At 46.1% G+C, this 25,254-nt stretch overlaps 6 protein-coding genes across 6 annotated transcripts; 3 read left to right on the top strand and 3 right to left on the bottom strand.

The window, feature by feature from the left end:
* Positions 1-180: 180 nt before the first annotated feature.
* Impbeta11 (importin beta11) lies at positions 181-3,683 on the top strand. Its single transcript, XM_017234826.3, has 2 exons — positions 181-2,406; positions 2,474-3,683. Exons 1-2 carry the CDS (start codon positions 301-303, stop codon positions 3,599-3,601), a joined length of 3,234 nt encoding a protein of 1,077 aa, XP_017090315.2. The 5' UTR covers positions 181-300; the 3' UTR covers positions 3,602-3,683.
* Positions 3,655-5,425, bottom strand: Cep89 (Centrosomal protein 89kDa). Its single transcript, XM_017234827.3, has 3 exons — positions 5,037-5,425; positions 4,473-4,982; positions 3,655-4,417 (listed from the first exon to the last, which is right to left on the bottom strand). Exons 1-3 carry the CDS (start codon positions 5,340-5,342, stop codon positions 3,701-3,703), a joined length of 1,533 nt encoding a protein of 510 aa, XP_017090316.2. The 5' UTR covers positions 5,343-5,425; the 3' UTR covers positions 3,655-3,700.
* A 56-nt stretch (positions 5,426-5,481) lies between these two features.
* LOC108120953 (granzyme B) lies at positions 5,482-6,956 on the top strand. Its single transcript, XM_070277930.1, has 5 exons — positions 5,482-5,701; positions 5,757-5,971; positions 6,027-6,066; positions 6,125-6,276; positions 6,342-6,956. Exons 1-5 carry the CDS (start codon positions 5,628-5,630, stop codon positions 6,755-6,757), a joined length of 897 nt encoding a protein of 298 aa, XP_070134031.1. The 5' UTR covers positions 5,482-5,627; the 3' UTR covers positions 6,758-6,956.
* Positions 6,957-7,309: 353 nt separating this feature from the next.
* On the top strand, positions 7,310-8,409 carry LOC108120892 (mast cell protease 1A-like). The gene is made up of 4 exons (XM_017234732.3): positions 7,310-7,540; positions 7,599-7,644; positions 7,699-7,853; positions 7,913-8,409. The coding sequence occupies exons 1-4, from the start codon at positions 7,330-7,332 to the stop codon at positions 8,344-8,346; spliced, it is 846 nt and encodes a 281-aa protein (XP_017090221.3). The 5' UTR covers positions 7,310-7,329; the 3' UTR covers positions 8,347-8,409.
* Positions 8,410-9,211: 802 nt separating this feature from the next.
* Positions 9,212-10,139, bottom strand: LOC108120891 (uncharacterized). Its single transcript, XM_017234731.3, has 2 exons — positions 10,024-10,139; positions 9,212-9,964 (listed from the first exon to the last, which is right to left on the bottom strand). The coding sequence occupies exon 2, from the start codon at positions 9,550-9,552 to the stop codon at positions 9,403-9,405; it is 150 nt and encodes a 49-aa protein (XP_017090220.2). The 5' UTR covers positions 9,553-9,964; positions 10,024-10,139; the 3' UTR covers positions 9,212-9,402.
* An 818-nt stretch (positions 10,140-10,957) lies between these two features.
* Positions 10,958-11,537, bottom strand: LOC108120912 (uncharacterized). Its single transcript, XM_017234755.3, has 3 exons — positions 11,432-11,537; positions 11,133-11,329; positions 10,958-11,076 (listed from the first exon to the last, which is right to left on the bottom strand). The coding sequence occupies exons 1-3, from the start codon at positions 11,476-11,478 to the stop codon at positions 10,982-10,984; spliced, it is 339 nt and encodes a 112-aa protein (XP_017090244.1). The 5' UTR covers positions 11,479-11,537; the 3' UTR covers positions 10,958-10,981.
* Between the last annotated feature and the right edge of the window lie 13,717 nt (positions 11,538-25,254).

The raw sequence follows: 25,254 nt of genomic DNA, 5'->3' as shown, positions 1-25,254 counted from the left end.
GGTAAAAAACATAAAAAAAATTACGCCGATTAATAAATTTTTGAATTTTATAAAATCTTCCTAGTCTCTTTGAAAAATGTTACTGAACTTTTTATTTTTATATTAAGAGAAAATATAGATTAATAATAATTAAGTTAAAAGGTTTCCACTATGAATCCTTTAAGAGCTTGCCGATACATTTGGGTGGAAATCCAAAATGGCACTTGGCAACACTGACCACTTGCAAGAAGCAGCACGCGCCGCAGAATTTTGCCAATAATTTTCGCAACTGCCCTCCGCTAATTAAAGAGGAAGAGGGCAATGGCTATGGCAACTGGAGCGGCGGCTACGGTGGACCAGCTGGTGGCGGAGACCCTGCAAGCGGCCACCAACCCGAGTCCCGAGATAGTCCAAAAGGCGGAGGCCCAGCTTCGCGAGTGGGAGCAGCAACCGGGTTTTTTCCCAACCATAGCTCGGTTGAGCATGCGGCGACAGTCGCGTAGTGAGGCGGACGCTGCTTCCGACGCTGAGGTCAAGGTGCGCTGGATGGCAGCAGTCTACCTTAAGAATGGAGTGGAGCGCTACTGGAGACCCAACTCACGGCAGGAGCTGCCGGCGGAGCAAAAGCAGCAGATTCGCGACGTACTGATCCAGCATTACGATGCGGAGGAAGTGCCCCAAGTGGCGCTTCAGGTTGCAGTGCTGCTGGGCCGTCTAGCCCGCACAGATTATCCCCGCTTCTGGCCGGATTTGTTGCCGACTCTAATAAAACAGCTTCAAACCTGCCGCACCGAGGCGGACTCTGGAGCGGAATGCGCGCTCCAACAACGCATTCTTGTTGTGCTGCATTACGTACTGAAGGCACTGGCCTCTCGCCGCCTGATGGCCGAGCAAAGGGCCTTTGAAGAAGTGGGTTCCCAGATCTTCAGCTACTTGGCTTGGGATATTTGGTCTCCATTGACCGCTCGCTTCCTCCAGTTTGTACGAAAAGAAGAGTCCGTTGCTCTCAGTGCACTCCAACGGAGCTATGTGGTGATGAGATCACTGCGAAAGCTAGTAGTCTATGGCTGTGCCAAGCCGTACAAGTCTACAGACCACATGAACTTTATAGAACAACTCTTTCAACGACTACGGCAGTGCCTGGAATTGCGCTATGAACTGAGGATTGGCTCCGTGACGCCCGTAACATCAACTATACTCACCGAACTGGAACGATTTATTCTGAAAATGATGAAGACTCTCAACGAGGTGATGGAGCGCCATTCAATATCTTTTGCCAGATTCGTTCCCGTGGCCCTAGAGTTCAGTTTCCATTATGTGTTCCACGAAGGCACAGCGTTGATTTTTGACGCTGGTGACCGGATGAACTTTAGCACGTTCGCCATCCAGGCCCTGAACATGCTGAAGGGCATTATGCTAAGCGGCAATGACACAATCAGTGCCCCAGCAGATGGCTTGCCAGGAATGTCGTTAGAGGATGAGTTGCTGGCTGGAGCAGCCCAGAGTCATGCCAAGTTCTTTACGGCGGAGAGAGTGACCTATATCTGCGAGAAAATTGTAACCCACTATTTTCTTCTAACGCAACAGGAACTGGAGGAGTGGCAGCAGGATCCAGAAGGCTATGACCAGGACGATGGCGGTGGCGATGCCTGGAAATATGCCCTCAGGCCCAGTGTGGAGACTTTGTACTTCACCTGCTTCACGCAGCACTCGCAAGTGATGGTTCAGGAGGTGTTGCGCTTTGTTCGCCGCGCTCAGCAGCTCCAGCTGACTGCAGACTCAGATTTAAAGGCCATCCTGTTGAAGGACGCTATCTACAACGCGGTGGGTCAAGCTGCCTTTCATTTTTTTAACAAGCTGGACTTTGGGGCCTGGCTGACCTCGCAACTATTGGCGGAGCTCCGCATAGAGGCTCCGAACTTCCGCATCCTGCGAAGACGAATCATTTGGCTTGTCGGAAACTGGGTGGGCGTGCAGCTGCCCCGCGAACTCCGCCCAGTGGCCTATGAAGCATGCCTGCATCTCCTCCGACGCCAGGAGGACATGCCCACCCGATTGGCCGCCGCCCGCACCCTGAATCTTCTGATCGACGACTTTGAATTTATGCCTGAGGCGTTCCATCCATACTTTCCCTCCCTTTTCGAGGCTCTCTTTATGTTACTTCATGAAGCCGAGGAGTGTGACACCAAAATCGTGGTGCTGGGCACCATGACTCTGCTCGTAGAGAAGATGAGCGAGTATATCGAGCCACAGGCTTTGCAGTTCATTGCCTACCTGCCAATGCTGTGGCGCGAAAGTGAGGAATACGATCTGTTGCGTTGCGCTATCATTGGCACACTGGAGCAGCTTGTACGCACCATCCGAGATGTCCCAGAACCCATGAAGCCCTTCCTCTACAGCGTCATTAAGCTGAGCACAGATCTTCAGGTGAGCTTTGAACTTCTGGTGATCTCATGTTCAAATAAGAGTTGTAATCCCATGCTTCTCCCCACAGCAACACTCACACGTCTACCTCATCGAGGATGGCATCATGCTCTGGCTGGCTGTGATTGGGAACTCCACGGCTCTGACACCCGAGCTATTGGCTCTGTGTGACCACCTGCTTCCCATCATAGAAATGTCATCGGAAAACATGCGTACGGTTCTGCAATTGATCCACGCCTACATACTTCTAGATGCCCAGGCCTATCTAAGTCGTTACGGGGAAAGTTTTGTAGCCTTCTGTGTTCGCTCCTTCGAGGACATACGGGTGGAGGGTATTATCGCCATGCTGCGGATATTCGAGACGTGTCTGAAGACGGATGCGGCGATGGGACTGCGTCTGGTGCGGCCGGCCCTCCCGTTCGTCTTTCAGCAGGTGTGCCTGAAACAGGAATATCCCATGACTATGGGCTGGTATCTAACCATCGTGGCCCGCACCCTGCTCATAGACCAGACTGTCTTCATGTCCGTCGTGCAGGAGTTGACGCAGGCGGATGCCCTGGCCCGTATCCTGGACGTATGGATTGAGATGTTCCCCATGGTCCCGGACACCCATGCCGAGAAACGAAAGCTTTTCTGCTTGGCCTTTGCATCGATCTTTGGCAGCAACGAGCTTCTACTTGCCCGCCTACCGCACATACTCCAATTGGTTGACGAAACTCTCGGCGAGGTGATGGACAAACAGTATGCCGTCGCAGAGGAGGGAGCCGCTAAGACCACCCCACGCTTCTATGATTCTCTGGTCATTCATGACGAACACGAGCTGGACGATCTGCAGCAACAACTGGGATCCGGCGGCGAGGACTTTCACTCCAAGGGCTATTCGGCCAAGACTTACCACGACGATCGCCACCGGCAGCTGGTGTTGAAGGACCCCGTCTACAAGATACCCCTGACCGAATACCTCAAGTGGCAGCTGCAGTCGCTGCAAGCACAGTTGGGAGCACAGCGTTATGAGCAGCTAATGCGTTCCGTGGTGCCGGAGGTTCTGGAGCGGATCACCATGTACATAGAGCAGACGGTGCCCAAGGCTTGCGTGGTGTGCGCAGGATCCTCTGGATCGGGAAATGGCTTCGAATACGGTACGGGAGTGCCGTCTGCGGACGACACCCTGGCCGGTGGATCGGTGGAGTCCGGCTGATCCCGACTGCTGTGCTTCAAAAGCTTTCTAATCTTAGGTTATTAATGTATTTTGTATTGAAATTATATATTTTTAATTGTTATTTATTTTTACTTAAAACTAGTCCACTGCTGGCCTCCGTTCCATTTTGCCCCGAAGAAGTGTCTTAATCGTTTCGTCCTTTTGCTGCAGCTTGTGCCGCAGCTTATCCATCTCCTCGGCATTCCGAGCATGCAGTCCCCGCAGCTGGGACTCCTTGTGCTGGACGAGAACCTCTAGACGGCGAACTACCTCGTAGGTGTCCTGCACCTCCGCCTGGCCCGCTTCCAGCTTCTGAGCCCACTGCAATGCCATTCGTAGCCGTGCCTTCAGTCGATCCCGTCCGTGTTTAGCCTTCTCTGTGCTGCGGGCCAAGGAAACTGCTCGGGCGTTGGTGGCCTGCAGTTGCTCCTGAAGAGAGGCTCGCTCCCTTGCGTGCTCCTTCCGGAGTTGCTCAAGGAGGGCTTTGCACTGGACCACAGCCTCTGACTCGACAGGCGCAGCTGGAGGGGGAGGTACAGGAATTTGAACAGGAGCAGGAGGCGGAGCACTTTTCAGAGCAGCCAATTCCGACTTTGTGCGGGCATAGGCCGCCTGCAGGTGGTCCATGTCCAAGAGCAGGGTTTGGGTGCGCTGCTCGTAGCAGTGCATCACCTCCACCAGCTTCTCCTTAGCCAGGTCGGTCTTGCGGGTCTGAGCTTCTGCTTTGGAGCGGCATACTCCGAGCTGAGCCTGGAGGCAGACACGTTCCTCTCGCCAGCCGCCGAGGTCTCGTCGTAGTTGCTCTTGCGTCTGGAGCTGGAAGAGATAAGGGATTAGTTAGACTGCGCTGATATTTAAAGGATGGACTTACCAGCTTGGTGTTCTCCTCCAGAGCTCGCTTCAGCTCCCCCGTAAAGTGCTCAAACTCAGTGTTGTACTGTGCCAGCAGCGCATTTTTGTCCCTCAGGGATTCGTCGTAGGCCTGCAGCAGAGGTCCCAGTGTGTGGGTGGGTAGTGGCGGGCAGGAAGTGGAAGTAGTCGACGCTGTTGGAGCACCACCTGGTGGAGGCGCTTCTTCACCGTGGCGTCGCTGATCCTGGTAATTCTCTATTTGGACATTTAACCGAAAGACCAAGGTTTTTAACATGTCCACGTCGTCGCCCAGTGATCGGTTCTGTCCTAGAACTGTGTCCAAGCGCTGTCCCAACTGCTGGCAGCGGGCGCAGTTAGCCACCCGCTGCTCGGCTTCGGCCAGGCGCCGCTCCAATTCGGAGCTGTCAGTCCGCAGCTGCTCGTTCTCCTTGGCAAACTGGTCGTTGTAGCGATGCAGGGTGGCCAGCCTTTGGAGGAGCTGCTCCAGCTGCTGTTCCTTGGCCTGAAGCTAAAGGAAATGTTATTGATTGGAATTGAGGGAAAGGGTCATAGGGTTCCATACCAATGAGGATCGATCTTTTTTCCGATCCTTGGGTGGTTGCAGTTCCGGACGCTGCTTTACTTCGACCTCCACGCTACGCGACCGACGATTGAAGTTGCCAGACAGGGTCTGCAGGACCTTACGGTTTCGCTTCGGCTGTTGCTCCGGATCCGGATGGTCCAGATCCGTGATCATTAGATTCCGCGTACTCATTTCTTTCAGCTTTATTCTCGCTTGAAGTCCGGCACTTTCTGCCAGGATTGCTTTGTTTACGAAAAGTAAAAAAAAACCACACCCTCTCCAGGAAATTATTGGCTGTGTTGCCATGACATCCTGGCTAGTGTTTGACCCGGTTTTTTGGGTGCCCGTTCCGGGCGAGGGTGGAGTAAAAACCGCCCTCCAGACCCAATTCACCCCAATCTCTGGAGTGCTATGAAAAGAAATATTCTCTGAAAATATAATGCCGATTTAAAACATAAGCTTGATGTGTCATTTCCACTGATAACCAACTATGAGTATTACTACAGAAAGATTGGGAATTCCAAGAGATTCTATATTTTCATATGTATATTTATATTATTTAAAATATGTACGGGGCCTTCCAGAGAGAAGATGGATTTAGAGCGGCTTTCGCCGACATTCTGCCAAAGTTCCGTGACCCTGCGATCTCGCAAAGAGACTGATATGTATGAACATATGGCTTCCAATCGCTAATGAGTATAAATTTCAATCTTTCATCAGAGTAATATTCAGTATAAATCTGATCGCAATGAGAGCGGCGATAATTTTCTTCGCCGGACTGCTAATGTTCCGTCCGGAGTCGACGTGGGCTCGACTTCTAGACGACAATTGCGGGATTTCGGGGCTTGGGCAGACAGATGATTCACTAGGGCCATGGGTAGCCTTTCTCCACGTCAATCAAAGTATTGTCTGTGCCGGATCACTGATCAGCCAGAGTAAGATAACTACCTATTAGCTACCTAATCTATTGATTCAAGATTTCTTTCCCAGGTTTTATTTTGACTGCCGCGCACTGTTCCGCGAAAGGAATGTAAGTAACCTTAAATTATTATTTTTAGGAATAATACTAGAACTTAATCCTTTTTCAGAAAAGCTCGCTTGGGCAATAGTGGCAGCGTTCCCGGCTTGATGCCAGAGGATCATGATGTTGCACACATATTACAGAAGAGAAGTTACAACAACCGAACTCTGTCCAACGATATTGCTCTTGTAAAACTGACCCACCCAGTTCAATATAAAGGTAACCCGACTCCTCGATAGTTTTCTCAATGACTTGACCTACAAGTTCTTATATATTGTCTCCAGACCACATCAAGCCGATCTGCATTTTGTTGCCGCCCCTAGAGGTTGAAGCTAATGAGTTTATTGGCACTGGTTGGCGGGTACCCCAGTTTCAGTTCTCAACTCATGACCTCCGACCCATATTTATGCAGCGGGTGAACAGCTCTGTTTGCACAGAGAAAACAGGAGAAGCGTTGATCTCCAGCCAGTTCTGCGCTAAGAATCCTAATCCTGTGACTATGGAGGGACCTGCTGGAGGTGCCCTCTACCGGAAGGTAGTCCTTAACGGTGTTGTGCGTGTCATCCAGTTGGGTATAGGAAGCTACAATCAGCACGACTTCGGGGACACACGCATCTTCACGGACGTCTTAAGCTTTTCCCCGTGGATTCAGAAAGTTGTGACGAGTAGGGATCCTAAATCGCAGGAATACGGATATTAAAATGTCATTCCCATGCCAGTTACTTTGGTAGAATTAAATCTATCCCCGGATCTATATGTTCGCAGGAACCAATAAATGGAGGTGAAACTGAAATAATTTTATTTACAAGAACTGGGATTTGAAGGTGATTAAAGAAGATTAGGTTCCTCAAAAGGATTAGTTTTACTCTCGGGAACATCATACTCTAATAAAAGATAGGTTTGGGCATAGCTTTTATGGGGCTTCTCCAGAATGACCAGAAAAGTCGTGGGCCGGGCTCATTCTACCAAGATCTCCTGGAGGACATGTCTAAGGCCATACTTACACCATACTTTCCAACTGTATTAAGCGAGGCAATGTAGCTAAGTGTAAAAAATAAAATATATTTCAAATAAAAAATAATACTATTTCTTTAAAGTTTAAGCAACAAGCATATATGTACTTCTCAGAATCGAGGCAGCAGATTTCCCAAATTTAATGGTTTCCCAAGAACTCATTAGCTGATAACTAAGGAATTAGTGATAAGAGCTCTGCTTTTAAAAGCTCTGTTCCATCTGAAGACGGATCAGTAGCTGGAGAGCATTATAGTCGAAATGAAGTGCTTACTTGTCTGGATTACCGTCCTCGCTTATGTCGGAGCAACTCCTCCCCCGCTTCTTGAAGAGAATTGCGGAGATCCCGCCAACATGGGGAATAGAATTGCTGGTGGCAAGGACGCAATGGAGCTTGGCAATCCTTGGATGGCTATGGTTCTGGCCGCCAAGCCTTTGGGATTCCTCTGTGGGGGATCGCTGATAACACCATGTATGTGGACTCGTGCCTCTTGGTCGTTCGGTGCTTTTAATTCATACATTTTTTTTAGGGTTCGTGTTGACGGCGGCGCACTACTTATCGGATGAAAAACAGTAGTAAGTGTTTCAAATCCTTTGTTTCAGTGCAGACATTTATAAGAATCATTACAGCATTGTGCGATTGGGCGAGTACAATCGAGACATCTATGACGACGAAGCCGTCGACTACGATGTGATCAAGTCCTTTACACATGCCTACTTCAACAAGGACACCCACGAGAACGACATCGCCATGTTGCTCCTGGAACGGAGAGTGGTATACACAGGTGCCTCCTGATAGACCTACAATATTCCAGTTCTTATTCAAACCCAACTCTGTTCATAGACTACATCCAACCCATCTGTGTGGTCCTGGACCCTGGACAGAAGCAAGCGGTGGACGCTGCTTCTTCCCTGAGAGCCGTTGGCTGGGGAGAGACTGGCCCTAATAATAAAACCAGTCGTATCCTTCAGACTTTGACCATGAAGCGCACCCATGAACAGGACTGCGCCTTAAAATACAACCGGACTCTGTCCCCCAGCCAGATCTGCGTAACCGGTCGAGCACCAAACAGCCAAATGTGCAACGGCGATTCCGGTGGTCCGGTGGTCGGTGAGATAGAAAACCCCTTGGAAGGGGGATCAACGAAATTCGTCCAAATCGGTATTATTAGCTACAGCGATCTCATGTGCGAGCATACAAACATTGTTACGGACGTCAATAGCCATGGCGATTGGATCTATAAGGTGGCAATGAAGTATACGCCTACCGAAATATAGGCCTCTCTAATAGGTTTCGAGAAAGGGGTTCCATAGGGTCCTTAACTCTACCCTAAGAGGTAGCTTGCCATATTACCAGGAGAAACAAACCTCATACTCTCATATCAGCGACAAATTTCATCTACAAAATTTCAAAACTATTAAAAATAGAAAAATTTTGAAAAAAAAAAATGAAAGTTGTATATTTTTTCACTGGAACCTCAAGTAGCGATATGAAAATCCAAAAATGAGGAATCCTTTATGATACCTCCTCAAAAAAGCTATAATTTGTAGATGCTTGACATTTTTAAAATTTTGTTAAGATGATGGATTCCGGATTCCGGGGTTCTGGGAGCGCAGAAAAAAAAGAAACCCATCACGAAACAATAATCTCTAAAGCCCCATCGGTAGCTGAATACATTATAATAATATATATTATTTTAAGGGCATGGCTTATCAAAGTGTGGTTTTATATTACGTTTAATGGGCTGGCAAAAAAAGCTTGCCATTTTTAAAAACACAAACAGATGTCATAAACATTTGAAATGTTCCAGAAACCAGTTGGCACGAAAACAAACACTGTGTTTTTCAATATCTCCAATCGATGGTTGTTAGCAAAGGTCAGACTGCTAAATAAAGTGTGTCAGGCCCCTAACGTATCGGAATAAAGTCATGCCGGCAGACACGTGCTGGGGTAATTACGATATTTTTTTTTATAAACAAAACGATGCGATTAACTATACAACCCGTTTTGTGAGATGAATCTTCGCTAATCAGTTTCCAGAGGCCCCTCCCACTCTCTAGAGGTGAGTGGGTATACTCCATGTCTAAGCAGATTCCCCATTGATTCCTCATTGTCGCTTTGTAAAATTCATAACACCTGAGATTCCGATAATATCAATTTATTAGTAACTATTACACTAACTTATTAATGACTTGTGGGTACTATTTGCGGAACGGCCGGCCGCGGCAATCCCATATGCGGTACATTTACCTTCCGACATGTCGTCGAACTGGCAACCGGTTATTCTAAGCGTCTTAGTATGGGGTTCTGGGGGGTTCTAGGTCACCGGCGGGTTAGCCAAACTGCATACTGTGCCGGGGGTGGATGTAGTGCGATCCGGAATCGTTGTCGTCGTGGTAAATGGCGGTCATCAGGATGAGCAGGCTGGCGGCGAAAAGCATCTGCATCGTGGTTCTCAAGCGAATCAGTCCGGTGTTCTCCATGCTCTGGCAATTAACAATCTTGGCGGGTCTGGGATTAGAACGAGACTGAGCTCTCGGCCCAGAGGCTGGCGGATTTTATGGCCGCCCCGAGAGCGATGTGTTTTCCCCAAGTCAGTGTACTGGAGTCGGGTAGTTTCCCAGTTAACCGTGAATGGTAATGCCCAGACGGGCGTCATCCCTGCACCACAGCATTCTTAACGATGCCACAAAATATTTATAAATAAAAACAAAACAACAAGCAAGTAAGCACTTTCGGAGCAGAGTTAAGATCGTTGACTGGTTCTCTGGCTTTTGGAGCCAGAATGGAATTCAGCTAAAACATTTTGGAGGCGTCTACGTGCGCAGATTGCAAATTTGCTCCACATCTGGCGATTCGATGACTTAGACCTGGCACAGACTTGACTCGAGAAGCCTAGAATAAAATGATATATATTTTCATTGATTATATTTGCTTTTCTCCCGGGAACTTACCTCAAATAATGACGGAACTTGGCACTGTGACAAAGTTGCCTGCAACAACGCCATAAACTGCGGCAGATTTTCCACTGGGAAACGGGCGACCAATGGTTGCGAAAATGTGGCTGCAAAAACGGCATTCTTCAAGGAGCTCTCTTTTCCGACTGAGCTGTCTGCACTCGAAGGAAAGCGATCAGCCTCAGGTAGACCTTGCCGGCAGCTGCATCCACATTTTCCCGCCACAGCTGTCGGGGTAGATCAGGACTACCTAGGAAACAATAGACGATCCCTACCTTTTCTTTTCTATATTATTTAGAAGTTTCAGTTTTCACATAGAGGGAAGATATACATAGGCAGATACTAATATCAATATGGTGCTGTGCTGATTTAAAAACGCATCGAATCATCCATCAATCAAAAGTAAAAATTTATGCAGTGAAATATTGGATCTATCGATTCGCCTAAGGACACCAGTATTTCAAAATTACGCGCCAAAACTCATACTTCTTGGGGTTCCCCTTTTGGGGCAGAGTTCTGTTCTAAATCTCGGTGACATCTCTAGACTTCTATAAGCACTCCTGGGTCTGCACTAAAAGCTTCTAACCTGGTGAAAAAACTAAAGGTATCTTTCATGGTGTCATGGTGTCATGGTGTATATACAAATATATATATTATATTCAACCTCAGCTGCTAAAAAATTTTCAACAGGTTCATTTCAAACATTTTTGCTGTGTTTTGTTCGATTCTAAGCTCCATCAAACATTTTTGTTGTGTTTTGTTCGATTGCGAGCTTTTCCAAGCTTTTTTTTTAAACTTACAAAGTTCCTTTCAATATTTTTCAACACCAAAGTTCGCGCGGATTGGCGGAATATTTAAACTGTTTTTAATTGAAACGAAAAAATTGGTTTGAATAAATAATTTAATAGGTTAATTGTTAATTTTAAATTAATGATTTGTACAAATTTTGTATAGTTTAAGCCAGTTGGTCCTCTACCATTTGGGCGATTCTCTGGACCCGCGTCAATTTCCAGGAGACACACGACAGGGCAGTTATGAAAAATCCTATAGCTGGAACAAAGGATTTTTATTGTACCTGTTACACCTGGACAGATCTTCCCTCTTACCCATAAGCAGTATTGCTTCGGAGGTCTCATCCTGCCACGCCTTCGACACCATACAGAGCAGGATAAAGCCACTAAGCAGGCAAAAGGATCCAACGACCACGGCTAGTGTGATGAGGATAATCACTGGATCGTTAAGAGGTCCGTAGTCGAAGAGAGTCCGGCACAGGGATTGCTTTCGAGGAAGAGGGGTGGAGCCACTGGAATTTGCAATTTAAATCACTCATCAATAAAATAAAGTAAGAATTATAACTATTATTAACAGTATAGAATAGTAAATTTATTATAATTTGTTTACAAACCAGGCTTGCGAGTAGGTGGGAAGAACGGGAACAGCTCTGCACTCCATCGTGCTCCAGAACTGACTGACGGGGAATCGGGGCTCCCAGTCTTCCGGGCCACCCTACTTTTCCCCATTTCTATTTATATATCCTGGATGCCTTACGATCGCAGACTCGTGTCCAAAACGGAATAAAATCGAACGGATGGGAGTGGGGGTGGGATTAGGGATGGGGATGTCTATGGGTAGGGGCGAAGTAGTGGCACTTTATTTATAGACGTCGAGGAAATAGTTCGATCTAACGGAACTAGCGCAGCAGATGCAGATGCTACAATGCAGCTATTTTTATCCATTCAGAGTTCAGTGAACGGGAAGCGAGACACGACAAATGATGGAAGGAAACGGATAAAATCATACCAAAGACGCCTTGCAACGCCATAAATCAACTTCATTAGGAATCGGAGGCGTGGCAAGTGGTAACAACAAGTGCGAATCATTAACTCGATGTCTTGAAGTTCACGTTTCGCATGTGCCAAGGTAGCTTTGACAACCGACACGCACACTCCTCCCACTGCCCCTCTACTTTCCCCTTGGGCCAACGTTCTGCTGTGCCCCACAATTTTCCAGCCATTCCAGCAACCGTAGTCATAGATGTATACTTGGATGCTGCATTCAAGCGTGGCGTAAATTATGCAAAATAACGACGTCAAAGTTTCAATATAATGAAGTCACCAAGTTGTAATAGGAGGGCTGGGCACGAAACGGTCTGAAAATTCACCCCCTGCGCATATACGATATTAAAAGAGGAACTTAAAGCTGGCTTTAATAAATAGTTTCGAAAAGAACCAAGTTTTTCCAAGAGGAACCCCTTGAAAATCCTGAAATTCCGATTTTCTTTATTTTTCTTCCTTCCGACTAGCACAGCTCCTTCAATTTACATCCGATCGGGAAAATATATACATTTCTGTGATTAGAGCACCGAGTAGCTTAATCCCTTATACAAGGCCTTTGTTAAATACAATTTTAAAATTTTTCGAATTTTTTCCAAGGGGTACCCCTTGAAAATTCTGAAATTCCGATTTTGTCCATTTTGCTCCCTTCCGATTAGCACAGCTCCGTCAATTTACATCCGATCAGGAAAATATATACATTTCTGTGAATGGAGCACCGAGTAGCTTAATCCCTTATACAAGACCTTACCTAAATACGGTTTTTAAATTTTTCGAATTTTTACCAAGGGGTACCCCTTGAAAATCCTGAAATTTCGAGTTTCTCCATTTTGCTTCCTTCCGATTAGCACAGCTCCGTCAATTTACATCCGATCGGGAAAATATATACATTTCTGTGAATGGAGCACCGAGTAGCTTAATCCCTTATACAAGACCTTTCATTAATACGGTTTTTAAATTTTTTGAATTTTTTCCAAGGGGTACCCCTTGAAAATCATGAAATTCCGATTTTCTCTATTTTGCTCCCTTCCGATTTGCAAAATATCGGAAGAATAGGAAGGAAAATATAGGAAATATATACATAGGAAGGAAAATATATACATTTCTGTGAATGGAGCACCGAGTAGCTTAATCCCTTATACAAGACCTTTCATTAATACGGTTTTTAAATTTTTTGAATTTTTTCCAAGGGGTACCCCTTGAAAATCATGAAATTCCGATTTTCTCTATTTTGCTCCCTTCCGATTTGCAAAATATCGGAAGAATAGGAAGGAAAATATAGGAAATATATACATAGGAAGGAAAATATATACATTTCTGTGAATGGAGCACCGAGTAGCTTAATCCCTTATACAAGACCTTTCATTAATACGGTTTTTAAATTTTTTGAATTTTTTCCAAGGGGTACCCCTTGAAAATCATGAAATTCCGATTTTCTCTATTTTGCTCCCTTCCGATTTGCACAGCTCCGTCAATTTACATCCGATCGGGAAAATTTATACATTTCTGTGATTAGAGCACCGAGTAGCTTAATCCCTAATACAAGACTCATCTTTAATACGGTTTTTAAATTTTTCGAATTTTTTCCAAGGGGTACCCCTTGAAAATCCTGAAATGTCGATTTTCCCCATTTTGCTCCCTTCCGATTAGCACAGCTCCGTCAATTTACATCCGATCGGGAAAATTTATACATTTCTGTGATTAGAGCACCGAGTAGCTCAATGGTGGCTCGAATATGCCAACCAATTTCGGTGGTTTTGTTTATTAAACGTACTTTCAGAATCATCAATCCTATTTTCTTATAAAAGTTGATAAGAGAAGTTCTGGTTAGTGAGGGCTCTTACCAGACATGGTGCCTTCTCAGAAGCTCACTCTGCTCCATGACTCTTAGCCATAAACATAAAAATCAAATAGACGGCCAGTGCCATAAACAATTATGAACTTTGTTGCACATTGATGTCCACACATGGCCATACAAGGGTCGTGCGTCCTGGTTCTGGATCCAAAGAGGCCGCTTCTTGCCCTACTCCTTGTCGTCGCCTCGGTTACATTGTAAAACGTTTTATTGTTGCCGCCATCTGGCGACGATTTGTTGGCAGCTCCTCACCTTCGTCCGCCACCCTGCCACCCACTAGCCGGGCTCAAAGGGACACTGGGAAAAATAATTGTGTCTACATGACTTTGATTTATTGAGAAGTGAATACATCAATTTATTGGTATAAGCAACCTCCTAGATAGTGATCTTTATTTTGTAAAATGTCCATATTTCATAAGCCTTAAATTGTTTTACCAAATATCTATTTCAATAAAGTGTCGGTGTTATTTTTCCATATCTACAAAACGTCCCGAATCCACCCCGAAATATTATAAAACCTAAGGTGTTTGCTGGCGGCACGACGACAACTGTTATGCTTATCGGATGCTTTGTGAATAAGAATAAGGATGCGGATGTGGATTGCGGATGCGGGTGGGAGCACCGAGTGCGGAGTTGGCCAGGAGCTGCGGCAAATTGCTGTTGATTGTCAGGTTCAGGCGTGGCTGCGTAAATAACGGCAAAGCCGAGCGAGGTGCCAACTGCCAACTGCCTTTCAGCCGGGCCCAAAACTTTTGGCAAGCACATTAGACCGGAGATGGCCGAACTTCGGAGCGATTAAGTCGGGGGTCCTTGGGGGACTGCGAAGGGCGAAGGGCTGGGCAAATCTTATCGCCGCACAAGAACTCGTTCCGTTTTAGTGCCGCAATCAGCGCTGCTCACTTGCAATAGCCGTGGCAGGACAAATATTTTACTTTTACTCTTTCGTATTATTTCTGCCCACCAGGTCCTTTTCTTCTTTAACTTTCCACCTCCCCAAGAAAGTGTGCCAACGACGCTCACAACGAAATCAAACACTGGACGACGGAGGGCTATATATATATATATGTATAATAATATATAATATGTATGGCGTGTAGATGTAGCCGAAAGAAGCAGAGAAGAGCCGAGTAAAAGGCTGCACAAAGTTAAAATTAAATTAGCGTTTTTTTTCAGCACACACCCAAGGCTGGGTAGCTGGGAAGCCAAGAAGAGCTTCATGGCCATTTCACTGAGCCGAAAATTAAGCTTAATTCCCCTGGGTACACAGGGTATCGCAAGGTCGAGTCCAGATTGTACCCACTAACAAGGTACTCCGATCCTTGTACACTGCCTGTCACTGACTGCTACTTAGCCAAATTAAAATGGCGGAGTACTTTTTCGGATACACTGCCCCAGGTCTTGCCTGCTGTAACTAAAAAAGGTTAAGGCTTACCTTGCAAGTTCTCTTTAGGAAACTTTATCAGGGATTCTTAGCCGAAATGTAGCTACTTAATTTTATATATGTATTAGATGAAGTGATTTTAGAATAAATAATTTTCTTAGACCAGCAGAAGAGAAGTGCCTTGTCTTAGCTTTCGACAATCTGTGACTTTCAAGTGTATTTCAAATTCGTTGCTAGAACTCCCTATTTCTTACGTCCATTTCTTTTTTAGTGTCCTTTTAGCGTTTCGCATTTATGCTTGTTTAAGCAAACGCCGTGTTATCGTCCTGATCCGGGATTGGTGTCCGTGTCCGTGCCCGTGTCTGTGTCCGACTCCGACTCCGAGTCCAGTCGAAAGGATAATGCGCGTAATTGTTGTCCGTGCCCGGCGGTCGGAGAGGCAACCCAGGACCCAGGAGCGTTATTTGCATGGAACGCATTAAAAGTCGCTGCCTCAGCGCCGTGGCAATTCAATTTAAGCGAGTGGCATAAGCGCAATCTGGCAAACTTTGGATTATCGCTAATGCCGCACGTATCTGGCAGATAGAAGTGTATTTCGGGCACATTGGCATACCCTTCAATGCTCCATATGTGTACTCTACGCTGAATGTGTGTGTGAATGGCTCAATCAACTCTCAGTTGCTCAATTGTGGCTTTCACTCTTGACACAGATCCGCATCCGCATCCGTACCCGCCGGCAAAGGCAGGAGAGAGCAAACACCAGAGTCGCTTCGAGTGGAGTCATTGCGGGTCGAGTGGCCATTAGCTGGGATCGATGGATTGGCATATGGTCATGGTTGTTGTCTGAAGTGCCCGGATGGCCAACAGGAAAAGTTGGTTAAGTTGGATAAAGCTGGCATAACATTGGGTTATGCGGTCCTGGCATTAAAATAAAAATACTTACTAGTATCTGGACCTTGAAGGGTTTTAAAATTCCTTATCTAAAAGCAATGAATTGTAAATAGAACTGCGTTTTAGGATTTTTTTTATTCGTTGCACTACAAAGGCAAAGCCTAAACTTTCATCAAAAGTTAAAGCCATCCGCAAGTACAATGTAAGTTTCGCTTCACTTCACCCAACTTTGGCTGCAAAATTGGCATATAAGTGGCTGAGCGACTAACACGGAATATCAAAAATATTGCCATAAAATATGCCAAGACAAGCGCGCCACATCCACATCCACATCGGGAACCACAAGCAGTGCAGATGCGGATGCAGAGATACAAGGCTACACCCAGGGCAACCAGCGAGGCAGCCAGGAGACTTGACAGCCAAAGATTGACAGGAGCTTGGCGGCGGACGGCAGGCGGGGGCGTTGGGCGTTTGGCCGGAGACAAGGTAATGAAAAATATTTCCATATTGCAAATAAAGTCAGCTGCTTGCGAACGTGCCCGTCTCAAAACCTATTCCTTAACCCTTGATGTTATGGCACACGAATAACCAAGAGTGGGGTGGAGCAGCACCAAGGCACTGGCTTTTGTTTTGGCAGCCTGGCATATTTCAATTTGGGACTCGAGACCGGGCCCGAAGTTTATGCAAATTCATTTCAAGTTGCCTGACGCAACAGCATTATCAAGGACCTCCGACCTCCGCAGAATCCGACCGAAAGCGATGATTCTGATGATGGAGATGTTGCATTTCAGGTACAGCAGCGGGTAGAAAATGTGTCCCGGATGATTGTAACACTCCAAGGACTTTAATGTGAATAAACTAGAGCTGTGTGTTGTTTGGTGCTGTTTCGGTGACCTCGAGTGTGTGCACATTCCGCTGTTGTTGACCTGCACATCCTGGCACTTTGCCAGGATGAACGCTGTTGTCCGCAAGTGTCGGCATTTGTATTATTACAATTATTACGTTGATATGCACAGCTTCTGCTGCTGCACGTGTGCTTTGGCCCTTGTTTGCATGTTTGCGGTCAGGAGTCAGTTCCAGTTACCAGTTTCGAGTTTCGAGTTGCCAGTAGCCAGAATGTTACTCGAGTGCCACACACGGCGTATACGCAATTAACCATATTGGTCAATATTATGCCAAGTTACGCGCAATTTCGCGGTCGCGGCTTTCATTAGCTTCTGTGTGGAGTAGGCCAATTGCCATCGACGATCTGGCATTGGCCGCAAATATGTGCATAGGCCACGTTAACAACTCACATCCTTTGACTTGGGCCTTGTATGTCCGTAGGTGTGGGTCTGTTGTGGCGGAGGTGGGTGTACCGACTTGTTCTTTTTTTAATTAAGTTCTGAGCTGGCAAAGTTTTGCGTTTGGCTTAAACAATGGATGGCCACTCGAGACTTGTTTTCTTTTGTTGGCAGCAGCCACCCTGGCAGAACGGCAGAACGCCAGGGAAGCCTGCATAACTTGATTAAATTTCACCCCCGCAGCGGCCCAACATCCTCCGCAGTCTCAGCCCCATAAACCACGCTCGTTTAATTTCAATCCAAAGTCTAAGCAGTAACAAGAGCCAATTCAATAAAAATTAAAAAGGAAAGCCTTGAAAGGGGTTGGGCCGAAGGGGTTGGAGCAATCACAGGAAAGCGGCAAATAAACTTGAAGAAAATTAAAAGTGGCAGCCAAGAGAAAGCAGACGAAGCAAACTGAAGTTGCCATCCAACTTTGATGGAGACAGAAAGGAGGTCCTGGCCATGGATTGTGAACCGGGTACTGCGGATTGGGGATTGAGGATTGGAGGAGGCGGCAGTGTGCGCTGGAAACGTATCGACTTAATTGAACAAATCGCAGTAAACGAGCCGTAAATTTTTAATATGTTTCGGTTTGCGTAAATAAAAGCTGACGCAAAACTTCCTGGAACTTGAGAAGACCGCAATCGATGTCCATGTCCAAGTCCATGACCGAGACCGAGACCGGAAACGGGTTTCGAATGGGAATCGATTCTGGCAGTAGAGTCTGGTCCAAATTAATAAATCAAATAAAGTCCGGCCGAATCGGAGCGAGGTAAACTCATTCAATTAGCAACTAACCCACCCAGACCTCTCTTAATTACTTCTGACGGCTGTTGACTGATTAAAGCTCGAGGAGTAGGGTGTCCGGGGGGTGGCTGGTTAAGAAAAACACAGCTTTACCGGATCCGGACTTTAAGCTTTGACATTTCGGAGCTGGCCCGAAGGCAGAAACAATATTTTCTTTGCCCAGTCTAGCGCAAGTCGATGTGTCTGGCCGGCTGCTTTATTTGCCTCCGTCTTTTCTGGCCTCCGCCTTACTGGTCCTCCCTGTTAATCCAGCCCAGACATCCGGCCAAGCGGGCATTTGTTTCTGTTTTTTTTTTTCGGGTCGACTTTTTGTCTCGAAATGGTTTTGGAGCAGCTCAATATAAAGTGCAGATTCCGTATCGATCATCTGGCGGAGGAACACAAAAAACCCACTGAAAAACCAATCGAAGCATAAAATATACCCGTGGAGGAGCGTGTGCGGGTGGAGATGTCGTTGTAATAGTAATTTATTGTTGGCAAAACTTTTCCATCCATTCGCACGCGTCGACAGTTCGCACTTCCAGTGCAAGCGGAAAGGAAGGCTGCGCTGAGGAGAAAAATGGTTGTGGGACAGCGTTTGACATTTGACATATGCGAGTCGTTTGACATACAAGCAAATTACAAGGAACTATTTGTCTTTCCGGCTAAGTCGCATAAGCCAAGAGCGAATCTGAATTGCGGACGGGAATCTGAATTCCTTTGTAGGCGAGAGTGAGCAGTGGCTTGTCAGGGATAAGCTATACAATCAAATCGTGCTTACATGGCGTATGTGGAATATACAAGAAGTGTATATATATTTAAGACCTGTATAAAAGCAGCAAAAACTGTGTCGTATAACTATCAGAAACTCATTTTCCCCAACGCCATCCACCAGCCACCCACTGCAGATTCATAATTAACAGTCAGTGGGCCTCCATTATGCACCACAGGGCGTATGAGCGATGTGAGGGATGCACTTGGTCGGCCAAGCAAAGTCATTCAAAATGTCCAGCACATTCGCCGGCGTAACTTTTCCCATTGTTTGGCCGTGTTTTTGTTGTTCTGCTGTTTCGGGTGCATTTTGCATTAAGTAAAATGTTTTAATTAAAATGGAAAAACTTTTCCAATTAAGGGCGGGCCACATAAAAATTATCAATGCAAGAGCTGTGCATTTTTTTTTGTGGATTTTCGGAGCCACTTTGCCTAAACGGGTGATGTCCTGCAACTGTCACAGTCGCTACTGCAGTACTGAAGTGGAGAGGAGTGGGTTCTGTGAAGGCAAATTAATTAGCTGCAAAAGGCGTCAAGAAGTGTAGCAGCGAAACTTTCATAAACTCGGTAAGCTGGCTAATTGCGTCTGTGCGAGCGTGTTTAACTTGGAAGAACTGTAACTTAAACGAGGCTAATTAGTTGAAGAACTAGTGCTAGAACTGGCGCTAGTACAGAGAAACTCGCTTTAAGGTCGCATTAAATCGACAGTACCTCCAGAATAATAATCAAAATATTTATAATATAAGCCTTGTGAAAGATTGTGAAATACGCGAAAGGCACAGTCCTCCATTCATAGCTGCCAGGCCCAGCACCTGGCTCAGCTTCAGCCGCAAAAAGGGTCCTACGTAAGTCCTTCCCTTTTCGCAATCTCGGCCATCGCTCACCTGGACCAGAGATTAAGTTTATGGGGCGCTGTGTCGTTCATGTGATTAAGTCCCCGACCGCACTGCAAATTGCTGAAGGAAGCCGTGTGCTTTCATTGCAATTAAGCTGCAACTGCCACATAATGATAAAGGAGAGCCCGGCACCAAGGATGTGGTCCGGGGAGAAGGACTGGACTGCATTTCATTTCAGTTCATAAAATCATTCCTAGGGATGGCAAAAAAAAAACGATGTATTTTATATACCATATAAAGAAGAGATTTTATATTTTACAACCAGCCAGATTCTTTCTGGTTTGTGAGGTACAATCGCCCAGAAAAAAATAAAGGCAAAAAGTACAAATTTGTATTATCTTGTTATCTAATAACTCTGTAAAATTAATTATAAATTTTTAAACATATTGTTTTTAGATTCTTAAATCTAAACATCACCTCTTACCCTCAACAAATCCACTCTCAACTTTTTTTGTCCAAGACTGCTGCTGTTCCCCTTTTGCTTTACTTTGCATGTGGCGCAAGGACACTCACGACTTTCTAACTGGGTTAGCTCCCGGCCCCCTGCCCCGGCTCTCAGCCTGGTTTATAGCGCGTGAAAATTAAAGCTGCTTAAATGCCAAGCCATAGTCCGGACTACGGACTCAATTGTCAGCCATAAAGGCAATGTTGCCAACTTTTGATTGCTTTGCAGGCTGAAAGTTTGTTGCACTTGGCAACTAACATGTGTGGGGCAGCCGAAGTTTTAATAAGCATTCCAAGCCAAATTCCACTGAGATGGTAGCAACTACTTGGCGGTACCCGTTCGGAGTTGCTACGCACCTGGACAGCACTTGACCCACTCTCCGCGGGAATAATTAGCCTCACCGTCCATTTGCCATTCCGAAGTGGTCAGGAGCCGAAGGGTGTCCTCCAGCCGGCTCCCATCGCTGCAGTTCTGGCCATGACGTGGCGAAATGTGATATATGTGGCACATGCCACACTGCACACACTGTGCTGTGTGAAATCCGCGCTGTGTTTTAAGATTTCGCTGCCCATTTATCAGCCAAGAATGCGCTGAAAAGTTTCTTTATGCTTTTCTGCTGTTGCCATTTTTTTTTGTTGGTCTTTTCTTATTTTTGGTGGAAAAATGCTAACGGATTTTAACGGATTTGGCCGGGGAGCAGTCGCAGTTGGAGTCAGAGGCAGAGTCGGCAGCGCATTGCACAATTTTTGGCGATGCCTTTCCGAGCAACGTGCAGATTTATTGCATTCAACTTTCGTGTGACTTTCACAACAAACTTTTATGTCTTGAAACTTTTCAAGTTTACTTAAGCAACAAAAGTTTGTCCTGCTCGCCCATTCAGATTTTTCCCATCCCCGAGCGCGTCGAATTATTGCCAAAAATACATAGAATCGGGCTAGGGTATAAGGCCGAAATGAAGTGTTGGTAATATGCCATGAATTATGCACATTAAGTTGAACACACCGATGTGTTGTGGTGGCTGGCGCTAATGAATGCGCTGATGGGCCGGGAATCAGTCTGCATCCGGCGGAAGAGTGTTCCGGCCCTGGACTCCGGAACTCGAGTGACACTCGATTGTTGCCATAAATCATTCGATTGCCGAGATATCGATTTCTGGCACTACCATATAGCTACATAAAACTCTCAAAGCCCGCATTAGAATTATTAAAATTCGTGCTGTGGTTTCCTCGCTACATACCACCGCAAAGAGAAACCCACATCCATGCCCGTTTCTGTGTCCGTGTCCTTACGTATGTTTTGGTGTATAGGTATGGCTTTCACTTGGCTGGCTGTGCCATTTGGCAAATTAAAAATATTGCCACGGGGGAGCCGAAGCGGACGGGAGCCAGGATCGGCAACAGAGAAAAAATGGGGAAATAATAAAAACGTAACCAGAGTGGAAGTGGCAGTGCAACAAAAATGGCAACAAAAATGAGCAAACCCTGCATATTTATGCCAAACAAAATCAATATCGAAAGTGGCACACAAAAACTGTGCGAGTCCTGGAAGAATGGGGGAACATTTGAAATATTAGACAGACCCAGATATTTCAGCCACGCTCCTAACACCCACCACATCCGAATGCGAATGGTTAAAGTTTCCCAGTTCAACTTTAAATTACCTGAATTTCTCTCAGGCGCTGAATCCTACCAATTTATTAAGCTTCATTTATTGACTCTGGTAGTCCCATGATTTATAATTGTTCCGAAAACAAATTAGTTTTGACCGTTCTCTCTTAAGGGATCAATCATCCTGCTAAAGGCATACATATATACAATTTCAAGGCAGAAGAGTGTGGAACTGCAAAGCCATTTAAGTGCAGGAAATTGAATTTTGAAATGCGCCCGTGGATGGCTCGGTGGCACGGTGATGTGGCTGATACGAGTCTGTGGCAACAACTTGTTGTGGGAGCCGGGAGCGTCCTTCAGTGGCTTCGTCCTTTTCAATTAGGAGCGCCTCCTGTCACACAGTTCACGACAATTTCCCGTTTGCCGGAGTGAGGCGGAAATTATGGCACGCCCATTTTAATCATTCGCCATTTCCGGTGTGAAATGCGTCGCTCCCGAAGGCTCCCCCTTTGAAAGGCTCCTGTCGAATGCTCAGCTGCAGAGTAACGAGGTTGTTCAAAAGTGCAGGCTTAGGGTATCCTATGTAGTCCAGGCTAGCGCTAATTGCACTTCTCTTCTGCAAGCTAAAGGTGCTCCATTGGGGAGCTGGCAGGTAGAGTGGGGTCGGTCACGACAAATTCCGTGGGCACCGAAACCACGCAGAATTTATGGTTTCAATTAAAAGTTTCACCATTTCCGTTCATTTGCGGCGCAAACAAGCAGCCGGAGGCCAGTGGAATGGTGGCATCTCGGGGAAGGGGCTCCCACGCAATACGGTAATGAGCCTGGACAAAAGCCGGGTCCAAAAACTTGTTACTTTTGCAGCCAGCTCAGCGCTTAGGAAATGGCCAAAGTTTCGGCCATCCGGGTTGGCAATAAAAATGTGAATTATGTGAAAATTCTAGCTGCCCAGCGGACGCAAAAACTTTACGATTTCCAGCAAAATTGTTTATCAAATGATTTCTGCTTATAGATGGAAAATTATACCCAACTACTAGCCCAGTTTTAGGGACCACAGGCAGAGTATTCATTGACTAATCGAATTGAAAATGCCGGAAAATGCCAGAAAATTCGCGGATGTGTAAGCAGTGCTTGTCATATCGTCACTAATTGAAGTGCAAATATTGATGAGTTCCGAGCAAGTGCAAACGCGAGGCTCCTACGCTAATTTGCACAATTCTCTCTCGTTTCGCCGCATAATGCGCCGCAAACTATGCCGCGTGCCAAGTCAATGCCACGCCCACCGCCTAACGCCCTCCACCCACCGCCTAACACCCATGCCCACGCCCATTACCAGCCAGAGTATCAGAATGCAATTGCAGAGATTCGCCGAGCAGACAGAAAATTTGCAAGGACTAAATGGCGGCGCACTCTGGCAGGAGCAGACTCAGCAGAATTTCAAATTTATTCAAATCAACTCGTTCGAGGGCGGGGCAGCCCCGAATGAATGATTCAATTAGGCATCAAATATTTACAGCAGACGTTTAAATATTGCGACAGCCATTCAGTCAGTCTGTCAGTCAGTCAGTCCGTCAGTGAAAACCGGTAAGTCTCGAGTTGCATCTTCGACTGGAGATTTCCTTTCCGGGAACTTTTCTAATTGGCCGCCAAGTGCGTTTGGAGGCCCTTGAGCGGAGGAATGTCTTTTAGGAGCACGGCATCCGGATCAAAAGTGGAGCAACTGGGAAGGACAGCTCCATTTTCAGGCAGTTCAATGTGTACCCTGCATAAATAAGTAAATAGCTTTGGCTTTGTTCGTGGCCCCATCGCTTCCCATTGCCCCCCATTGATTTTGCAGACCCAGTTCTCTCTGTCTGCAATAGTTTCTACAGATTTATGAGTTTTCTCCAGTATTCGCAAAATAGTTGTACGAATTCCCCGAGTGTGTGCTTGTTCAATTCAAATAGTTTGATTACAAAAGTTTTTCCATTGAACAGGGCCAGGTGGAAATGTTGTTCTGCATAGCTTTGCTTGCAAATTTTTTTGTTTTCAACTTTTTCAAATAATATTTATGTAATAGAAGGTGATGGAAGGAGGTGGGTAATTTAAATTAAGCAACTCTACACTTTATATTCAATTTCATAGAAGTTGATCAAGTTAATCAACAAATGGCCATGAAATAATTCTCTGCTCTTGGCTTCTTTTCAACTCAATGGAGGTTGGTGCAGCTCCTATCGCCGTACATTAATGCAGTTTAATTGGATTTGATTTGCAAACATTTTCGCCAGCCATCCAGAAAGCCACGCCAAGTTGTCGCTCAAAAAATAATACTCAAGCACTTCAAATATTTTCATAATTTTAATCACGATTGTAATTCTCGCCGAAAAGTTTTTGCATTCACGAAACTTTCCGTCCACGAATCCACGTCCGGACTCCGGACTCCGAACAGGGCCAACTTTGGCATGGCAGCCCGAGAAGAAAACTTTTGGGCGCTGACAATGAGCTCACAACAGATTTCTGAGTTAATTTCCAGCATCATTTTAGTTCGTTGCTGCTACTGCCACTGCTACTGCTACTGCTGTGTTGTGTGCAACTTTCTTGGCAACAGCAATAACAATTGCCGGTACACGGCTGCTGCACGCACCGTTAATAAGCCGAATTATATAGCCCTAAAAGTTCAGGCTTCTGGTTGCTGGCTTCTAGATTCTGGCTGCCGACTAATTGGCTCTTAATGCGGATACTTACGGGGCGAAGTGGCTTTAAGCCGGCCTAAAATAGATCTCGCTGACAGACAAGCGAACACAATGCCATTAATCACCGGCCCTCAAGGTGCCTGCAAAAAGCATATATTCGGAATTTATACGGAACTCCCAGCTCACATGTCACATGCAGGGGAGTTGGGAGATTGGAAGGTTGCGAGGAGAAGCCACGTTTCGATTCCCGCCCACTTTGGATACCACATGGAGCGACAGTTTCTCCTTAAAAGGAAGAAAAAACCAAAAAAAAAAAGTGGATGGAATGGGAGCAGTAGCAGGAGCAGTGCTGACAGCGATAAATTCTAATGCCGGGTCAGCACTGCCAGGCACCACGCCTCCTATTCCAAGCCCACATACGCGAACGGTGGGCGGAACTGACCCAAGCATGAAAAATGCTTTTACTTCCTTCATACCGCTTTTCGTTTTTCCGCTTTTCCGGCTCCTTGTTTTTTTCGCTTCTTGTCCGAGAGGGAGCGGGACATGAATGAAGCAAGGAAGTTAACTGGCATTTGGTTTTTGTTTGGCCGAGGAAATATTTTTAGCACGTGTTTGGTCAATTTCTGTCTCCACGATCCCCTCTCCGGCCAGCCCTCCGGGTCCCCGGCCGAGCACATTTGTCACTTTAAATGCAATTTGACTTGTGCCCAATGCGCATAAGTTGTGCCGTGTTGTTTTTTCCCATCTTTTTTTCGGCATTTTCCAAG

Source organism: Drosophila bipectinata, chromosome 2R (genome assembly GCF_030179905.1).
Source record: "Drosophila bipectinata strain 14024-0381.07 chromosome 2R, DbipHiC1v2, whole genome shotgun sequence".
NCBI lineage: Eukaryota > Metazoa > Arthropoda > Insecta > Diptera > Drosophilidae > Drosophila > Drosophila bipectinata.
This window is presented reverse-complemented; position numbering and strand designations above follow the sequence as displayed.